The sequence below is a fragment of the Chanodichthys erythropterus genome, chromosome 9, assembly GCF_024489055.1.
Source record: "Chanodichthys erythropterus isolate Z2021 chromosome 9, ASM2448905v1, whole genome shotgun sequence".
In the NCBI taxonomy this organism is placed as follows: Eukaryota; Metazoa; Chordata; class Actinopteri; order Cypriniformes; family Xenocyprididae; genus Chanodichthys; species Chanodichthys erythropterus.
This window is the reverse complement of record NC_090229.1, coordinates 6,206,907-6,227,115: the sequence shown is the minus strand read 5'-3', so window position 1 is coordinate 6,227,115 and position 20,209 is coordinate 6,206,907. Positions and strand designations below refer to the sequence as shown.

Here is a 20,209-nt window from a genome sequence, read left to right as displayed (position 1 = left end):
ACGGTTTAATGAATGAACCACTCGTTTTAAAATCTTCGCAGTCAACTGACATTTTTTATGACATCTGCTTCAGACATTACAATGCTCATGATAACTTTCGTTAACTCTACAATAAGTAAATCCACTTCACCAACTAATTTCAAAGACAAAATTCTAAAGATGGCTGCGTGCTTGCAGGTTTGCCAGGTTTTCACAACACAACCTGTCCAATTACTACTCAAAACTAGCCCAATCACGTTTCAGGGGGGGTCCCACGCGTTCCTGGGTGTAAAATCCTTGTTTTTTGCAGTGCTCCTCAGGTAAAAGTCTCGTTCCAGGGGCTAAATATCATATTATTTGGGGTTGCTTCAACCCACGGACATGAAAAACAACCCGCGGCAACAGGTTCCTAGGTACACGCATTTAGGACCACATGCGCAAATAAATTTTTTTGTCATGATTCGAGCATTTAGAAACAAAATTTTTGTGGCAGTTGTCAGATTTCATTGGTAATTTCAAATATGAAAGCTTGGCAAACAGCTTTGGAGAATTTGATGTTTCCCCATTCACAGAGATAGGAGCTGCACTTGCATGCCCTAGAGGCGTTTCAAAGATGGCCGCCGAGCACAATGACTTTGATAAGATGTGTGTTCCAATTCGTGTACTTATGCACTATTCTATGAAGTTTTTAAGTATAAATAGTGCAACTAGTGTGTTCACACTGAAAATTGCAGAAAGAAAAAGTGCACTCTAAAAACTCCTGGGTTATTTCTTTAACCCATTTTCTGGGTTATTTGTGTTGGGTTAAAATTATGGATTATTTTTTCAGAGAGTAACCATTTTCTGGGTTATAGGGCTAATATTTTGACCCAATTCCTGGGTTGTTTAGGTTTCTGGGTTATTTTTCAAAGAGTAACCCATGTTCTGGGTTAACGCCCCTCTCCCTGCCCCCCGCTGTTGTTCTGGAATTTTCTCACAACAGTCGTTTGGAATAACCGTCACTTGAACTTGAACGCACTCGATCCGTTTTGGTCTGGGCTTCTTCGGTGCAACTTCGTCGCGTATTCAAGGTAAGCAAGTATTTTCAGTGTCAATGTAACGTAAAGTTTTCTGTGTCCATGTCCCCGTTGCTAGTTTAGCACCATTTGTAAAAAAATGACCATGGCTTACCGTGGTAATTCTGTGGTGAGCATGTAGCCGCCTGCGGATATCGCAACAACATCTAACTAGTTTAAAGTCCGTGTAAAGTCAAAATAAATGTGTGTTTTGAATTTGTCAGACTAAATAAGAAAGTGTTATTAACCACCCAGCCAAATTTGAATGATTAAAAATAACGATAAGTTCATGAAATTAGGTGTCAAAATGGTTGAAATGCTTTTTACACATAGTTGAGAAACGTGTGACCTATTTAATGTGTTTAGAAGGAAATGACAACTGTGCTGTACTTATCTCATTGTTATAATACTGGTAATAATACGATAGGTACGTGCAGCTAGTGGCGACTTCATGCCGCGTTAAGGGGGTTGAACACCGGACGAGAAGCGCCGCGCCGCGTCTAGAACAACTCGAGGTATCGTGTACTTTCTCAGTTTATGGCCAGCAATATTGTTATGTTTTAGGACATTGTGGAATTAAGATAATGTCAGTATGTTATGAGTGTACTGTATAATTAAATACAACCGTTGCTGAGTATGCAGTCTGAACACTTTAAGTTACCTCAGAGCGTCCGTTAACTGAATGGAGAATATCACCTGAAAATCCAATAACATCAGCAATTTGTATTCATGCAGCTGATTTCTGTAAATTAATGTAAAACTAACTTTATATTGCAGCACATGGTGAAGTCAGTATATACATTAACGACGATTTGAGACAAATAAGTGTAAATTTAATATAAATCTATGTAACATTACATAGCGCGCTGTGGCGCTGCAGGATTTTGAACAAGGTCCTGAACCGTTGCTGGGCGCCGCCGGTGTGTGTACACTCATAGAGAATAATGTGTTTGAATATAACGTTACGCTTCTCTTCCGGTGTGCGACCCCCTTTAGCCGTGGCTAGAGCGACGAGGCTACAGAATAACCAGCTGCGCTGTGCTTATCATATTATACAGTGCTGAGTAGTGAGAGTTAAAGAAGCGTGTCAAGTCTTCAAATTGTTGCTAACCTCTATTGTTTTCTCCAGGTCATTTTAAATGTACAGCTTTGTCGCTGATAAGCTAACTGAGTGGCGGATGTCTGAGCTGATAGAGAATTTTAGAGGTGAGCGTTTTACTCTTTAAAGGGATAGTTCACCCAATAATGAAAATGTGATGTTTATTTGCTTACCCCCAGGGCATCCAAGATGTAGGTGACTTTGTTTCTTCAGTCGAACACAAATGATGATTTTTAACTCCAACCGTTGCCGTCTGTCAGTCTTATAATGCGAGTGAATGGTCACACAATTTATAAGAGTCAAAAAATATACTTAGACAAATCCAAACTGAACCATGCGGCACGTGACGACACATTGATGTCCTAAGACACGAAACGATCGGTTTGTCTGAGAAACCACTATGTCAGTTGGACATAGTGGTGTTTTAGAGGTAAAAAATGATATAAATCATTTTCGGTTTCTTGCACAAACCGATCGTTTTGTGTCTAACTGTGTGTTCACACCGCCGGCGGCGAGAACGTCAAAGTGACAGGAAGTCATTAATTTTCAATAAGAGCACGGCGGCGAGCTCCGGCGAGAGGCGGTGCGGGGCGCGGCGCGTTTTGGACGATGAGAGCGGCGAGGAGAGTTGAAATCAGGTTAACTTTATGGTAATGAGCTATGACGCGGTTCGGCGGCAACCAATCGGAATGTAGATGTCCTCGCTTGACAGGCTTCCGATTGGTTAACGCAACTTGTCATTTACTTTGACCCTCCCATCGGTTTGAACGAACAGTACAGCGTTGTTGGCAGGGCGGCCAAGGTGACTGTTGACGCTCTCCGCCGGCGGCGGTGTGAACGCACGGTTAGGACATCAATGTGTCGTCACGATCCGCAGGGTTTAATTTGGACTTGTCTAAGCATATTTTTTTTGACTCTTATAAATTGTGTTACCATTCATTCGCATTATAAGACTGACAGACGGCAACGTTTGGAGTTAAAAATCATCATTTGTGTTCGACTGAAGAAACAAAGTCACCTACATCTTGGATGCCCTGGGGGTAAGCAGATAAACATCACATTTTCATTTTTGGGTGAACTATCCCTTTAACTGCCCTCATATCATCTCTCTATACCTAAATATTTTTCTTTAATATGGCTTAAATGTGTCAGTGCAAGATTTTGTGACAGTCACAACTTCTTCGACAGTGGGGAATGCATCTCTATAATAACCCTTATAGTTAAAAGATACTTGTGCCTTGTCTTTAAGCTGTTATGCATAATAATAGGCCAGATATTTACCTTCGCATTAATGTCATTATTACACTTGTTAATGAAAGAAAAGATGGACAGTATAGACTGTCATTCACACAAAATGGGTAGTGCTGCAAAAGAACCACATTAGTTAACTAGCAAATTGGGCCAGGTTTTTTTTTTGTTGTTGTTGTTGTTTTTAACAAAAAAACAAAAAAAAACAGCATTCCCATAAAAGTGATTATTTGTTAGCTTGATAATCAGAGTGTCCGGTGAGTGGTTCACAATTGTCTCGACTTATTAACAATACTCATGTTGTCTTGTTTTCTGTCCTTCAGGTGAAGACAGAGATGAGGAGGCATTTCTTCTCTTAGATGAGGACACTATCAAAACTCTTGTCCCTCAAGTTCAATCCAGTTATTGAATGTTGTCAAATGTTTGAAAGAGAATGAGTTGTTTATTTTTCTATTTTTCCTAATGTCTAATGTTATTACAGTGTGACCTAAGATAAATAGGTCCAAGTGTGTAGAGTTTATGTAGAGTTTAATTTAATTTTAATGCAATAAAAATGTAAAAGTGCTTGAAGTGTGTAAGTGCCTGAAGTTTTATTTTCTGAAATAAGGCATACTGGCATAGTAACCCAAGTTAGGTTATTTTTGACCTTTGGTTAAAAAGGGACCTACTCATTTCTGGGTTATTTCAACCCAGATATTGGGGTTGTTCTTTTGACCCAGAAGTTGGGTTATATTAACTACAATTTTGGGTTATTTTAACCCAAAATTTGGGTCAGGTATTTGACCCAGAATTTGGGTCAAAAAGAATAACCCATTTTTCTGGGTTGAAATAACCCAGAAATTAGTTGGTCCCTTTTTAACCCAGGATTTGGGTCAAAAATAACCCATAATGGGTTATTTTTGACCCAGGAGTTTTTAGTGTGTGCACTTTAAATACCCGGATTCTGCACTAAATTAAGGGAAACGAAGTGTGGAATGTTGGACACTTCATGCACTCAACTGTCCCAGCTTTAGTTTCGTAGTGGAGGGGGAGGGGGTATCGGACTCCATTGTTAAATGACAAAATAACCTTATACAATTCATGCACTACATGGATGAGTATATAGTGCATAAGTACATAGTGTATAAGTGCATAGTGTATCATTTGGGATGCAACTAAGATAGAGTGTATATTATGCAGTATTCTAATATTCCAAATCAGATATGCTACAAAAATCAAATTTTAAAGTGAGAATAAATTAACTCAGATTCAGTTGCATTTTATGTGGTAATATAAACAAATTCGGATACAAAACAAACACTGTTCATCATTTATCTACTTTTAATGCAAACAAAACACGAGACATGATATACACAAGTGTCGTGAATTCATATCTTACAAAGGCAGGCTAAAAATGCTTTGGCAAAAGAAAGCGTACAGCTCTGTGTCCATCTATGAACAAGATTTTAGGAGAAACGAAAACAGGTTCAGACCACATGAAAAGGAGATCACAGTAATCACTAAAAAGACTTCAGTAAACCTAATCAACAGATACTGGTTTACACTGCGATCTAAATATTACTGAATCTATTATGAAAATAATTATTCACAGTGGGTGACTTATGAGAACTAAAGCTGGTTGTGTTTCGACCAAATAAACTAAATAAAAGTTCTGCATGCAATAATTAAGGCAAGTGAAGGAAACATAGGGGAAAGGTTTTTCTTTTGGCAGTGGCATAAATGTGAACAAAAAATCTGCTTTATGTCCCCATTGATTCCATCATGAAATGAGATATGAACATCACTAATCATATTCAAACACTCATTCAGTTTAAGTGAGCTCTTAAAGGGACAGTGCACCCAAAATGGAAAATTCTGTTATCATTTCCTCATATCGTTCCAAACCTTTTTTTATTGATTTTGTTTCTTTTGTGGAACATATAAGGAGATGTTCATGTTGTTTTTTTATTACCACAGAGCTTTCAAATGTTCCATAAAAGTAGTGCATATGACGTTTGTGAAGTCTTCTGAATGCAGTCCTTTATGTGAGGAACAGTCCACAAATTTAAGCCATATTTCACTTTTAAGCTTTTGTTTTATTTTTGCATGTGGTCACTATGAGCTTTTTCTGTTTCACAGAATAAAGTAGGTCAAACAGATCTGAACGTCATGAGGGTGAATGACAGATTTCTTATTTTTGGGTGCACTACTTCTTTAAAAAGATCGCCATTTTTGCTTTTCTCTGTCACTGAAGCATTTGTTAGCTTTCCATATTTAAAGTTTGCACATAACAGAATAAAAGCGTATCCTGTACCATGCGGTTTTCTGTACCTGTAACATGCATCAAGACAGGAGAGACCACCAATCAGAGTGCAGGTCGCATGCTTGCCTGTCTGTGGAGACTTTTTACCAAATAAAACAAACACAAAACCCCACATTCATAGTGCTCAACAATCACATGCATTCACAGTTCACACGCCCACTGCCTGTACGCAAGTCATTCCGTCAAACACACACTCGTGCACCTGTAAATTAGCCTTCGGCCCTCCAAAACCATGATGGTGGTACTATGGCAAGAAACATGGGTAAATATAAATGTCAGATGAATGAAATACTAGAATGTTTTTGCCATAGATTTACTAGGAATTACATGAGATGCAAGGGACGATCAATGCCACATGCTTCGTAAGGTTGAGTGGATTTGTTTGGTTACAGCACCCCTAGTGTTGGTTATAGGAAAAGTATTTCAAAGGCCAAGAATAGATTTTCAAATTTTAAAGAACTGTAATCAGATTAATTTATAGGGCAGTGTTTCCCAACCCTGTTCCTAGAGGCACACCAATAGTACACAGTTTAGATGTCTCGCTTAGCTGATGAGTTGAATTAGGTGAGTCTAATTAGAAAGAGTTGGAAAATGTGTACTGCTGGTGTGCCTCCAGGAACAGGGTCTGGAAACACTGTACTAGGGCATCTATACTATATTCGAAACCATTTCTGACTTCTTTGAGAATCGTACTGAACATCTAACAGTCATTTGGTGTCTTTTGTGAGGCTTGATCTGAATATGATCCAATTTTGGCATTGATTGGACATTGATTGATTGGGGGGGGGTCCATTAAACACACATGAAATAGTCACCAAATTTAACTTGTATGTATTAAGTCATTCTGGCAATAAATTTCATGCTAATAAGTGTTGCAAAAATGCATTTGAACCAAATTCATTGATCCATTACATGGCTTTGACCAACATGATTTCCAAATCTGTGAGCTGAAAGTTGTTGAGACATGGAAAATGTACATGCTAAAAAATGTTGGGTTAAAATGGACAAACCCAGCAGTTGGGTTAAATGTTTGCCCAACCTGCTGGTTAGTTTTATTTAACCCTACTACTGTTTAAAAATGACTAATGACTTTAGTAATGACTAATGGCTGGCTTAAAATGAACCCAAAATAAGTTGGAAATTAAAAATCAGACATAATTATTAGAGGAAACAATAATCAAAAGATGAACATTTATTAATAAGCAATTTACTAAATGTTTATAGTTTAATAGTCATTAAACATATTGATAAATGTTCATTTCCAACATACTTTGGGTTCATTTTAAGTGAGCAATACAGTAATTTTTAAACAATAATTGAGTTAAATAAAACAACCCAGCAGGTCGCTCAACATTTAACCTATTCACTGGGTTAAAACAACCCAATCGCTGGGTTTGTCCATTTTCAACCCAGCATTTTTTAGAGTGAAGTTTGGTGGAAATTAACCCCTAGTTCATAAAATTTAATTTCTAGGCAATTCGGTTCAAATGATAAAGCTAAAGACACATGTTGGTCCATTATCCATTTAGCAGGTGCTTTTAAAAGCGACTTACATTGCATTTAAGGTGTACATTTTATTAATTTATGCGTTCCCAGGAATTAAACCCATGATCTTGGCATTAACGCCATGGTCTACTGTTTGAACTGTAGAAATCCTGGAACAACATTCTAGTAAACCAGTCAGAATTTTAAGAAAAATGGGTGCATATAGACCGTTATTTACGTCTGGTATTTGGACTATATGAAGCTTTTGAGATTGTAACAATTCCTGGTTTATTGAATCAATCTTAATTTTATGCCACAAGGCTTCCCTAAACTTCAAAATAATTATTGAGATATTAACTAAAAAAGTTGGGAATGTCTGCAACATCAAACTGACTATTGTAGAGTATATACAGTACAGTAGATCGAATCCGTCTGTGATTACATGAAGAAACAGATGAAACTGAGACAAACTAAATCAAGAAGAACTGTGGCCGTGTCTCCAAGAGATTTTAAGAAACCTGCCTCCAAAGCTACCTGAAAAATTATGCCCAAATGTACCTGGACAAGAGCTGTTTTAAATGCAAAGGGTGGTCACACAAAATATTGTTTTGATTTAGTTAATATAAGTTAATTGATCAATAAAATCTATCTATAACAGTATTTTTTAAAAACATCCTCACTTTACAGCATTTTTACACAAGTGACTAAAACTCTTCACAATACTGTATCTTTGCAGGCAGGTTTCTTCAAGCATCTTAGAGACACGGCCACAGTTCTCCTGGATTTAGTTTGTCTCAGTTTCATCTGTTTCTTCATGTAACCACAGACGGATTCGATGATGGTGAGATCAGATCACTGTGTGGAGCACTGGCTGTTGTCAGACTCCTTGTGTATTCAAAAAGCTCACTGGATTATTACAATAAATGGCAAAATTAATGTTTGGAAATGTGAACGGATATTTCCTATTGACACACTACAGCAAAATATATAAATAACTGGCTTAAAACCTTTTTTGTGGGGTGAAAATACTGACATGCCTAAGACTTTTGCACAGTACTGTAAATCTACATTTGTTCAGTTCTACATGTATATTAGTGCAAGAATATTTAATAAATGAATACAATAGGGAAGCCAAACAAAAAGGATGGGTTTCATAAAACGTCCTAACTTGTCACATGGCAAAAGCAAAACAAATGAGTAACATGGAGACACAAACCAACAATGGAATGACAACAAAAGAAAAGATGAATGTCAGGTTATATTTTAATATCAGTTCAGTTTTCCTCCAATACCAGCGAAATACAAGAAACTACACGTTCTTTGCTTCATCACTCCAGTCACTATTGGAATTCAAACGAAACACATCATACAGCTGTCAATCACGAGGGCCCCGCCCTCCAGTATCCATACTCATGATTAAAGCAAAAATTCACAACAACAAAAGAGATATAACAGAGAAAGAATACATAATAATGTGCGTAAAACATCTCGTATGGTGATCCCACCCAACATAGACAGGGCAGGGCTAGTTTATCTTATCTGACTTGAGCTACAGCTATTCCATTCACAGTTGTCATTTCCGCCCCACGCAGGGGAAAACTTCACCTCCGTCACTGGTCCTGATGTGGATTCTCTGAACACACGCATGCAATGGGGCTCAGAAAAGGTGCAAACAAAACTCGAGGCACGGCTGAAGTGACACTAAATAGGCCTCTTGTATTTCCATTCCCCCTCCGAGACAGAAAAAGCATGAAAACAGAGAAAAGAAGTAAAGTGTGGCACAATGACACAGACGGACTCAATGCAAAGGGTGACCTGTTAACTGGTTAAAGTAGCAGAACTCTCACTGGACTACTTAACTATGAGGTTTCAAGGTCTTTTAAACACTCTTTTATCTTTAATATATATATATATATATATGTGCACACACACACACTCATATATGTGCATGTTTATATTTGGGACTAATGCAATTATTATTATTATTATTTATTTTTTATTTTTTATTGTGACATTATTTCCATAATTTTTTTTGCTGTATTACAATAAAAATTAGCGTAATACCATGTTTTATTTTCAATTAAAACAGCATGAATTTAAAGGCAGTGAAACGAATATAACCATGACTATAAATATTAAAGCCAAAATTCACAGTTTAATATTAACGTTTCAATTGAAAATAAAATGGGTGAAAATTTTGTTTAATTGTAATTAAAATAAGAACTGGATGTGTTCACGACAGATTTCATCTGTAAATCGGTGAGTGTAAACCTGTTAAAGTCATCTAAATGATCTGTAAAACTACACAGTCACATAAAAATCTGTAGACAGTGTGTGGATCTGTTGCCTTGACAAAAGTACGTACAACAGCGCATAATACACAACTATAGAAACACTATGACTAATATCAACAGGGCGTTCACAGTAAAATCAAAGGCCTTGTAAGGTGTTGTCATAATGGAGTGATTGACAGGACGAATAATCCACTCAAACCAGACCGAGTCTACGAGAAGTGCGAGGGACTCGTGTTGGGTTTGGCGGTGGAAACCCTTTGGCACTGAGATACACAGTCAGAAACTGCTGCGAGCAGGATATGCATCAAGGCAAACCAGAGCGTGTGAGTTTGTGTGTGTGTGTGTAGCTTTCCTAATAAATCAAAAAACAACTAACCGGACCAGTTTGGCTCTTAAACAGATGTACGTCCATGCTGATCTCTTTAGCTTAAGGTCTTTTGATTAGAAAAACATGTATTGTGGTAGTAAATTTATATATTTTTATACTCTGCTACTATAAAGCAATGTTTCAGTTTTGTATCTGTCATACTGGATATTTCTGGAAGCGAAGAGCAAACAGAATATTCAGCAACTCGATCTTCCTAAAACTGAGAGGAAGGTTTACATTCTACACAAAATAAGTCTCGAAATAGTTGTAACAGTCCAACATAATGCACTGACATATATAAAGAATGACTTTAAACAGTCTCATGAGGCCGTTGTTCTCCTATAAAAGTCACTGAAATGACTCTAACATGTATTTATGATTCTGTCGCACATGAAGGGAAGTGAATTAATTCAAATGCACAACATTATCTCTCTAGAATGATTTCTCTAGGGTGAAACATAACTAATTTTTTATATTAGGAGTTGATACAAAGATGGCACTATAAGTCCAGTGGTACCTAAAACAGTAATCTCCCAAGATTCCCGGCCACATCCAGGAGCACACAGAGAGACATATTAGTTGCATATGAAATACTTCATGCAGAAATAAAAGATAATATGCCGTGTAGTGATGGTGTGGTAACTGGGGCTCTAGCTTGCGTCAGTGTATAATTGAGAACATGTCCAAATAAAAATATATAAAACATGTCAGTAAGCCATGGCGTTAGAGGGCAAAGAACTGCGACACAGATAAAGGTCAACAAGCGGAAGAGGCTTATGGGAAACCAGTACCGTGGGTTCAAAGAGAAGATAAAGAGAAAGACAGACAGACAGGGGAGAGAAAAAGAGAGAGAGAGTGAGAGAGGGGAATCATCACACGATGTGCCACTGCTGTGCCACGGCTGCTCATGATGGGGCGTCCAGGCACTGGGGTCTGATCAGGTTTAAAATGAGCTGGTGGAGGCTGTAGTCAACCTCTTCCCAATGTAGACCCTAAAAAAGGACAAAATATTTGTATAATATAATATTAATACAGCAAATATTTAATATTTATACAATATACACTCCCTCCCACCATGTTTTAACTGCTTATTTTTGGGTGGGAGAAAAAATGCACTGATTTGGTGTGTGTACCTTTAAATGCAAATGAGCTTGTGCTCCCCGCCCCCAAGCTAATGATTCCAATACACTGAGGCAATAACAATACAGGAGAAGCTCACACAGCAAATATAACTCTCAAAATGGATCATCACAAACTGTTCGTGATGCAGCACATCAGATCACGTAGGTATGGCATGTATTTTGTGGATATTCGCTAACATTCGATTCTGAATGAGTTTGATAGCGGTGCTGCACGGCTAATGTGGCTAAAGCTACACTCTGTTGGAGAGACTCAATAAGAATGAAGATGCGTTTATGAATTATATAGATAGCGAGTGTTTTCGTGTTAAAAATGAACATGACGTCATGGCTCTGGTCTCTGTGAATACAGTAGTAGCCACATTTAACAGGTACATTAGCAACATGCTAACGAAACACATTCAGAAAGTCAATTTGCAAACATCATGAAATATATATGAAACTGGATCATGAACAGTTGAAAACAAAGTGACTGGGTTGTCCTTTTTGAAAATTCTGCTTTGATCACAGGAATAAATTACATTTAAAAGGCTAGAACACACCAAGCCGACGCCGACAAACTAGTGGCGTTGAAAGCAGACTGTAGGGTTGGCTCACGTCGGCAGCATCTGTGTCCAAAGTTGCCCTGACACGCTCAATGCTCGACAGCCAAGTAGCACGTCCGTTCTGCGCCTGCGTGAGATGAAATGCCTTTCTGAACCAGCAGGTGGCAGTATCTGAACAGCCAATCAGAATGATCAGATGGCCCGACAGACCGATGCCGATTCAACATTTCGAATCGGCTGAAAAAAAAGAGACGAGGACCAACTTCAGCGCGACGGTGCTAAACACACTGAGAAAACTTAATCGGGTCGACGAATAAAAACTGCCTGACGGCTGACCGGCGGCTTGGTGTGTTCCTGCCTTAAATTTATTCAAGAAGAAAACAGCCATTTTAAATTGTTATTTAATTCTCATTTTTACTGTATTTTTGATAAAATAAAAATCTTGGTGCACAGAAGAGACTTCTTTCAAAAACATCTTCCCACCCCAAACTTCTGAAAGGTAGTGTATGACCATATTTACATATTAATGTAATCTTGCTGGGGATGTTGTTGCTTGTTTTAGATTAGTTTACAAGTTAAAGTTGTACAGATGCAGTAGCCAAGACAGAGGGTGGAAACGATCATGTAAAACTATCAAGACTTTCTGGTGCAGTAAACCTTGATTAACATTATAAGTGCACTTCAGGGGGAAAAAATAAGCTTTATGTACAAATAAATACATTTTACCTGCCTAAATTAACAACATGTAAAATATCTTAAAAGTATCAGCATGCATCAACATCACTGCAGCTGTATTTAAATGTTGCTTTGAAGTGATTATTGTGATACGCACAGATTGAGCTGGTAAAGTATATGGTGTTTGTGTTGGCACTCACCCCAGTCCCAGAGCCAGGATGTGGGTGAGCAGCAGCGAGGGCATGACCATTTTGAGGAACTCCGCGGAGAATACGCCTCCTTTCTTCATAGCACCTGTCTTTCTCATGCTCAGAGACACCGATCCAGAACGCTTCGGGTGGCGGAAGTGGAATTCCCTGTGAGCGGTCAAAGAGAACTATTATGCTAATATCTCACTTAAACTGCAGAACACACACACAAAAAAAATAAATAAATTAAATAAAAATACATTTTAAATAAAAATAATATAATATATATATATATATACACACACATACATACATATATATATATATATATATATATATATATATGTATGTGTGTGTGTAATATTTATATATATATTATATATATAATTTTTATTTATTTATTTTATTTATTTTAAAAAAAAAATACATATATATAAATATATATATGTGTGTGTGTGTGTGTGTGTGTGTGTGTGTGTGTGTGTGTGTGTGTGTGTGTGTGTGTGTGTGTGTGTGTGTGTGTGTGTGTGTGTGTGTGTGTGTGTGTGTGTGTGTGTGTGTGTGTGTGTATATATATATATATATATATATATATATATATATATATATATATATATATATATATATATATATATATATATATATATATATATACAGTACAGTCCAAAAGTTTGGAACCACTAAGATTTTTAATGTTTTTAAAAGAAGTTTCGTCTGCTCACCCAGGCTACATTTATTTAATTAAAAATACAGTAAAAACAGTTATATTGTGAAATATTATTACAATTTAAAATAACTGTTTTCTATTTGAATATATTTCACAAAGTAATTTATTCCTGTGATGGCAAATTGCTGCTCAAAAAACATTTAATGTGTACAAATGTACAAAATATTTCTGTACAATATTTTTTTCAGGATTATTTGATGAATAGAAAGTTCAAAAGAACAGTGTTTATCTGAAATCTAATCTTTTGTAACATTATAAATGTCTTTACTGCCACTTTTGCATCCTTGCTGTATAAAAGTATTCATTTCTTTTCATAAAAATAAAAATTCTTACTGACCCCAAACTTTTGAACGGTAGTGTATAATGCTACAGAAGCTTTGTATTTCAGATAAATGCCGTTCTTTTGAACTTTCTATTCATCAAGGAATCCTGAAAAAAAAAGTACACAACTGTTTTCAACATTGAAAATAATCATAAATGTTTATTGAGCATCAAATCAGCATATTAGAATGATTTCTGAAGGATCATGTGACACTGAAGATTGGAGTAATGATGCTGAAAATTCAGCTTTGCCATCACAGGAATAAATTACTTTGTCAAATATATTTAAATAGTACACAGTTATTTTAAAATGTAATAATATTTCACAATATTACTGTTTTTTACTGTATTTTTCATTAAATAAATGTAGCCTTGGTGAGCAGACGAAACTTCTTTTAAAAACATTAAAAATCTTAGTAGTTCCAAACTTTTGGACTGTACTGTACTGTAATATATATATATATATATATATATATATATATATAATAAGAAAATAAAATAATTTTAATTAATGCATAATATTTAAAATAAGTGAAATAATAAAATAAAAAAATGAAATAAAATGATTTATTTTAAATGTATTTTATTTATAAAAAATAAATACTTTAAACATATTTAAAATAATATAACAAAATTAAATATTTTTAATAAATAAGCAGCAATTTAATTTAAATAATATATAACATTTAAAATAAATAAATTAATATATATATATGTTTTTTAAATATAAAAATATGAATGAAGGATGAATGATTCAAAAAAATGTGGAATTCCCTGCAAATGGTCAAAAAGGATCCTTGTCTAATCTGCAAAACACTTCTGTTGATAGTTTGGTACTTTACTGAGGGTTTATTTAATAAAATAAAATATTTTTTTTCTAATTAATAATAAATAAATAAATAATAAAGATATTTTATTTAATACATAATGTTTAAAATCAATAAATAAGTAAATAAAATATGTTTAATAAAATAAAAAAACATTTAATTTTCACAGAGAATAGAATATTTTATGAATATAAAATATTGTATATAATATAAGTATATTGGATTTGTTAAAAAAATTAATAATCTTTTTTTCATGTGGCAATATGTCATATGATGAAACTGTGAACATACACACAAAATGGTTTTCTATGGGTTCTTACTTCGGGGGAATGTTCTCTGGTCGACTGGACCAGTCTGCCACCCAACTCTCCCCTTTATTCATGAGGATATCATCCTCTTTGTCCCTCTCCAGACTATCATCTTCTGACTGAAAGAGATGAGAAAAGACAGCATTCATTAAGGTGTGCTCATTAAATAACTACTATCACACTGTATCACTGTCAGACAATAGTTCAATAAAGACTCTAGATTACGGTGTTCTGCTCTCACCTGACAGTCTCTCTCGCTGGGCATCTCCACATCAAACATGATCTGCCCCTCATCCTGGTCAGGACTGTGTGGTCGAGGTGGGCTGTAAACACACATCAAAGAAATGTAAAATACAGATCAGAGAAAACCAAACAACAGCACACGCTTGAATCTTGTGTGGAGTGAATTAGACTGTACTGAGAGCTGCAGACCTAAGAATAAAAGAGTTAAATCACATAATACACAGCGCTTTATTTATGCATTTATTTAAATGATTTTAGTTGTAGTTAACGATTGAGTACAACATCTCTCTATGCTCTCAAAATCCTTAAATGTTTGTATAATATATTATATATTATATATATTTATATATATGCGTATTTGTTCACACTTTAGTTTAAGGCTCAATTCTCACTATAAACTAACTATTAACTACGACTTACTCCTAATTACTGCTTATTAATATTATGGTAGTTGTTAAATTTAGGTTTGGGTAGGATTAAGGGATGAAGAATATGATCATGCAGAATAAGGCATTAATATATGCTTTATAAGCACTATTAAACAGCTAATATCCTAGAGATATGCATAATAAGCAACTAGTTAATAGTGGGAATTTGACCCTAAACTAAAGTGTTATTGCATATTTTACAATAAACAATATACATGTATTTTTTAAATGAGCAGTTTTATGTTTCTCCCTTGGTTTTAATTTGATTATGCTGTTCGCAATGCTTCATGGAATCGTAAAGTCTTCTACCATTGTATTTTCATCTGATTTTCAAATACTTTTTTTGCTTCAAATCGATGTTTATAAAATTATGATTCACCTTGTAGCTTGTTGACTTTTTTTAAATTCCTATAGGATGAATGAATACTTCCGGAACCAATGCCGCTGAAAAATGGGGTGGGAGCTGATGCACTTTATAATAGCCTTGGTCAGGGGAGTAGTTCACTTATTTTTTGCCAATCAGAAACACTCTCTTTCTGTAAATCATTTTGAGTGTTTGGGCTTGTCATACCTGTTGCAGGATGAACTGCTGGGGCTGGACTCATGTTGGGCGTCCAGTAGGATTTTCTCCATGTCTCCATTATGGATAGAGGAGGAGGAAGGCACGTGCTCCAGTCCTCCTGTTAGGACCTCCTCTTCCTCCTGCACAGCCTCCAGGGCCTGTGAAGCCTGGGACTCACCTTGGTTCCCATTCTCCAGCAGCGAGGGCAAGCTGGTGTTCTGCTGCTGAGTGTTTCCGTTCATCTCCAGCTCCACCCAGGACCCTAAAAAGCCAAAACAGTCATTAGCATCGGCTCCTGCATTTAAATGGGCCTTGTTTTATTTATTGTTTTAATCCGGTGAAGTAATTTAGTTTTTCATGAGAGTTTCTAACCTCTCTCTAACCCTTAGTGTACATGTCCACTGGTGTGGAGCTGAGCAGGCGTTTTCAATTCACTCTCGAAGCAGACTCATTCAGGGGATTGTGGGATTGACATCAGGACAGAGTAAGCTAAGAGAGAACGCCTGCATTTTAAGTAAAGCGGAGCCAAAAAAAAAATAAAAAAATCACATTTTGCTCAAAAGTGTATATGAGACTGACTAAGTACACACATCCTCTGTTGACCCGGTGCAAACATGAGACACGTACGTATCCCATTTGACCCTCATTGTTGCTAGGCAACACAGAAAGATCCACAGACGGGTCCCATGATGCTTTAATAACATGATGGAGTGATGGGATGTTGCTAGGCATTGTCTTGCGGATGCTATAGTGTTCTGGGTGGTTGGTTATGGAGTCCAATCTCAAGTTTCTGCAGTTGCTCCAAACAAAATAAGAGTTAAGTAAATTCTATTAAAGGGCTAGTTCACCCAAAAATGAAAATTCTGTCATTAATTACTCAAAATTCCAAATTCTAATTTCTAATTTCTAAATGTCTAAATCTCAGCTGTCAATCATGACGTCAAAACCTGCGTTTTTATAGCCTCAAATAACTTAAAACTTAACTTATTAAAAGAACGAACACTTTAACTAACATCAGCATGATTAAAAACTGCCTAAAATGACAGAAACTTTGGAAGAAAAAATATTTGACGTGTAATTTGACTGTTTAGTTTGTCAATAGCGAAAAATGGCAGATGGAGCAATAATAACTGACATGATCTGTAATATCATGATATTTTTAGTGATATTTGTAAATTGTCTTTCTAAATGTTTCATTAGCATGTTGCTAATGTACTGTTAAATGTGGTTAAAGTTACCATCGTTTATTACTGTATTCACGGAGCCGTAGCTATTTTCATTATTAAACACTTTCAGTGTGTATAATTGATAAACAACTTCATTCTTTATAAATCTCTCCAACAGTGTGTAATGTTAGCTTTAGCCACGGAGCACTATCAAACTCATTCAGAATCAAATGTAAACATCCAAATAAATACTATACTCACATGATTCAAAGCATGCATGCAGCATACATGACGAACATTTTGTAAAGATCTATTTCAGGGTTATATTAGCTGTGTGAACTTTGTTTTCCCACTGTATATAGAGTCGAGAGCTCGGGGACGGGGAGCGTGAGATTTAAAGGGGCCGCAGCCTGAATCGGTGCATAGTTAATGATGCCCCAAAATAGTCAGTTAAAAAAATTAATTTAAAAAATCTATGGGGTATTTTGAGCTGAAACTTCACAGACACATTCAGGGGACACCTTAGACTTATATTACATCTTGTGAAAGAACATTCTAGGGTACCTTTAATCAAAAAAGATCTTCATTTGTGTTCCGAAGATGAACGAATGTCTTACAGGTTTGGAATGACATGAGGTTGAGTAATTTTGAATTAAAGGGGTAGTTCAGCCAAAAATGAAAATTAATTCAAAATGTATAATCATTATTACAACATCAAGGGAAATAATCAACAACATTGCAGCACTAATAAGCCAGTGTCCTGTTTAAATGAGCATGTCTGATCATCTTATTATCCTCCATCAGAGGCCAGCCCAAAACAATGAACTCATGTATTTGCCCACAGTTATGGGCATGTTGCCATGGCAGACTACATTCCACCAGCTCTTCATCTGTGAGCATTTGTTGTCACACTGCATCACAACAAACCTCAGACTTTCCACAGACTTGCATTGAAGGAGGGACCCGAGCCATATCTGGCACCATGTAGTAACCACCCCAAGAACTGCATAGCAACATCCTGACAACATTGGGCGAGCATTCAAAAAAATATAAAAATCTAACTTGGCCACATCTTAGGCGAACAAGTGATAAATATCTATCGATGTGGTAAAATATGCAAATGAATGCACAGAAAACACACCAGCTCTAGTTGCTCTGATCCTGGAGCAGCTCTGATGGAATTCACCGCAGGACCGGAGCGGGAGGAAGGGAGGGATTATGTAATCTCTGGCACATCAAACCACTCGCTGCTTTTTCCTCTCCCATCCCCCTGCTGTTTCTGTAACCCAGATCTGTCTGTGTGCCACAGACGCTGAGAAACCTACTGTGCACCACTACTAAATGCTAAACGGTAAACAGAATGACTCATTTTTAGGAGTTTGCACCTTTTGAAAACTATTGCATAATGAGTGGACAGCAGGGTCAAAAATGCAGTACAGTAACGTGAATGTGAGAGAAGCTATTTGGGAAATTTTGGGCAGCATTTTTGGGAATCACAGGATGTATAAATGCTGTCTTGGTAGGCAAAACACTAGGTTGATGAAGAGTGTAAACAAAGCCAGAATAAGTTTACTTCTGTAATGTGACAAATTTTCCAATTTTCCAATGGAATTATTCAAGAAGAATGACTGTAGGGTGTGACTTGATTTTATCCGCCAGGAATCGATTGGATGGTGAAAAGTGAGAGATTTTAATATAAGGGGCTGAAAAATAAAAGAGCTTGATGACATCAGCTGAAAAAGAAAATCTGAAAAGATCACAAAAATAAACTTTTTTTCTTCAGAATAATGTGCATTGGTGAATTTTGCACAACAAGAGCATGATTGTGCATTAAGAAAATTTGGACATCATGTTGACTTGTTTGGACACATTCCTTGGGGCTTCTTTTTGAGAGTTTCTGTCTTAAATCACATAATGGACCATAAATTACTTTATTATGTCACTTTACAACTAGTGCAACCAAAACTGCACAGACAGCAGGGAAATGTTATTACCAACAGGTGCTAGACAACAAGCCTTGCATGTTTATCAAATATTTTTAGCTTGAATAAGAATTTGAATATGCTTCAGCTAACCAATAGCATATTACTCTTAACTGTTTAAAGTCATTCCACTTTCCTGTTCAGAGGTACAGAATGAATGTGAAACATGATGAAAATGTGCTGAAGTTTGAGGTCATGTGACCAGTAAAAAACGAATGCACTAATATTAAATCATCAGTATTATGAGCTCAGTGCTTACATAATGCAAATAAACAGATTAAATGTTGCAGTAATGATTACTAAACTCAAGCACTGAATAATTGCTCCTTGTTCCACAATCAAGGGATTCAGTGATACTTGCTAAATAAATGAAGGTTGTTCCTTCTTTCCAAGAAAATCAAATAAATAAATATGAAAAAAGATGGGGAAAAACCCAGGAAAATGTCTGAACAGACTGCTGTTTTCAGGACAGAGCGGGCAAGGCAACATTTACTAGAAGTGAAATTATTTAAGGTTAATAACCTCTGTGTTCATTTAATTGTGATATTCTGATAAAAAAAAAAATCAGTTAAAAATATATATATTTAATAGGTCTATTTAAAACACATATGATGGGAAAATGTGTTGCTTTACTGGAATAACCCAGCTACTAAAACTAAAAGAGAATGGAGCACACAATGCACAGCAAAATAATAAGGCAATAGCCATAGATAAATTCAGCTCATAGTTTCATTAGTTATTTACACGCCCCCGCCTCCATTTTTTACAGATCCCCTCTTCGCCTTGTTTTGATATCAACGTAGCCCCGCCTCCATGGAGCTCGAATTTAAAGTCGAACTAACGGTTGGCTTACGTTCCATCAATCATTCCGAGTTGCCAAGCAACGCCACCGCGAGTCCCGCTCACATTCATTCCCATTCGCTCTCGCGTTATGACGCCATCTTAATCTCCCGCCCTTCAGCCCCTCCCCTAAGAGCAAGGAGGAAATTCCAGCCATTGAGCGAATTGAGACAATAGATGTTGCATAACAGCGTTTTAAAGCTCCAGAGACAAATAAAACGTACAGACAACAGATCTAAAGCGACATTAAGATCCCTCCCGAGTTTTCACTGCAGAAATATGGACGGAGTTTTACCGTTGAGTCCATGTTCTTCATTGTTGTTCAGCTGCGCGGCGGCTGTGGTGGACATGTTGCCTCTCCAGACACTCGCGTCCGTCAACACGGCGCGCTCCTCGTGAACGCGCACACGCATCTGCGGCCCCTGAATG

At 36.5% G+C, this 20,209-nt stretch overlaps 1 protein-coding gene and 1 long non-coding RNA gene across 2 annotated transcripts; one reads left to right on the top strand and one right to left on the bottom strand.

Moving 5' to 3' along the window:
- Positions 1 to 929: 929 nt before the first annotated feature.
- LOC137026220 (uncharacterized) lies at positions 930 to 3,923 on the top strand. Its single transcript, XR_010895861.1, has 3 exons — positions 930 to 1,049; positions 2,164 to 2,240; positions 3,705 to 3,923. It is a non-coding gene; the product is annotated as an uncharacterized lncRNA (long non-coding RNA).
- Positions 3,924 to 8,413: 4,490 nt separating this feature from the next.
- On the bottom strand, positions 8,414 to 20,192 carry bnip3la (BCL2 interacting protein 3 like a). The gene is made up of 6 exons (XM_067394342.1): positions 20,076 to 20,192; positions 15,802 to 16,054; positions 14,801 to 14,882; positions 14,572 to 14,678; positions 12,389 to 12,544; positions 8,414 to 10,821 (listed from the first exon to the last, which is right to left on the bottom strand). Exons 1-6 carry the CDS (start codon positions 20,128 to 20,130, stop codon positions 10,773 to 10,775), a joined length of 702 nt encoding a protein of 233 aa, XP_067250443.1. The 5' UTR covers positions 20,131 to 20,192; the 3' UTR covers positions 8,414 to 10,772.
- Positions 20,193 to 20,209: the final 17 nt, after the last annotated feature.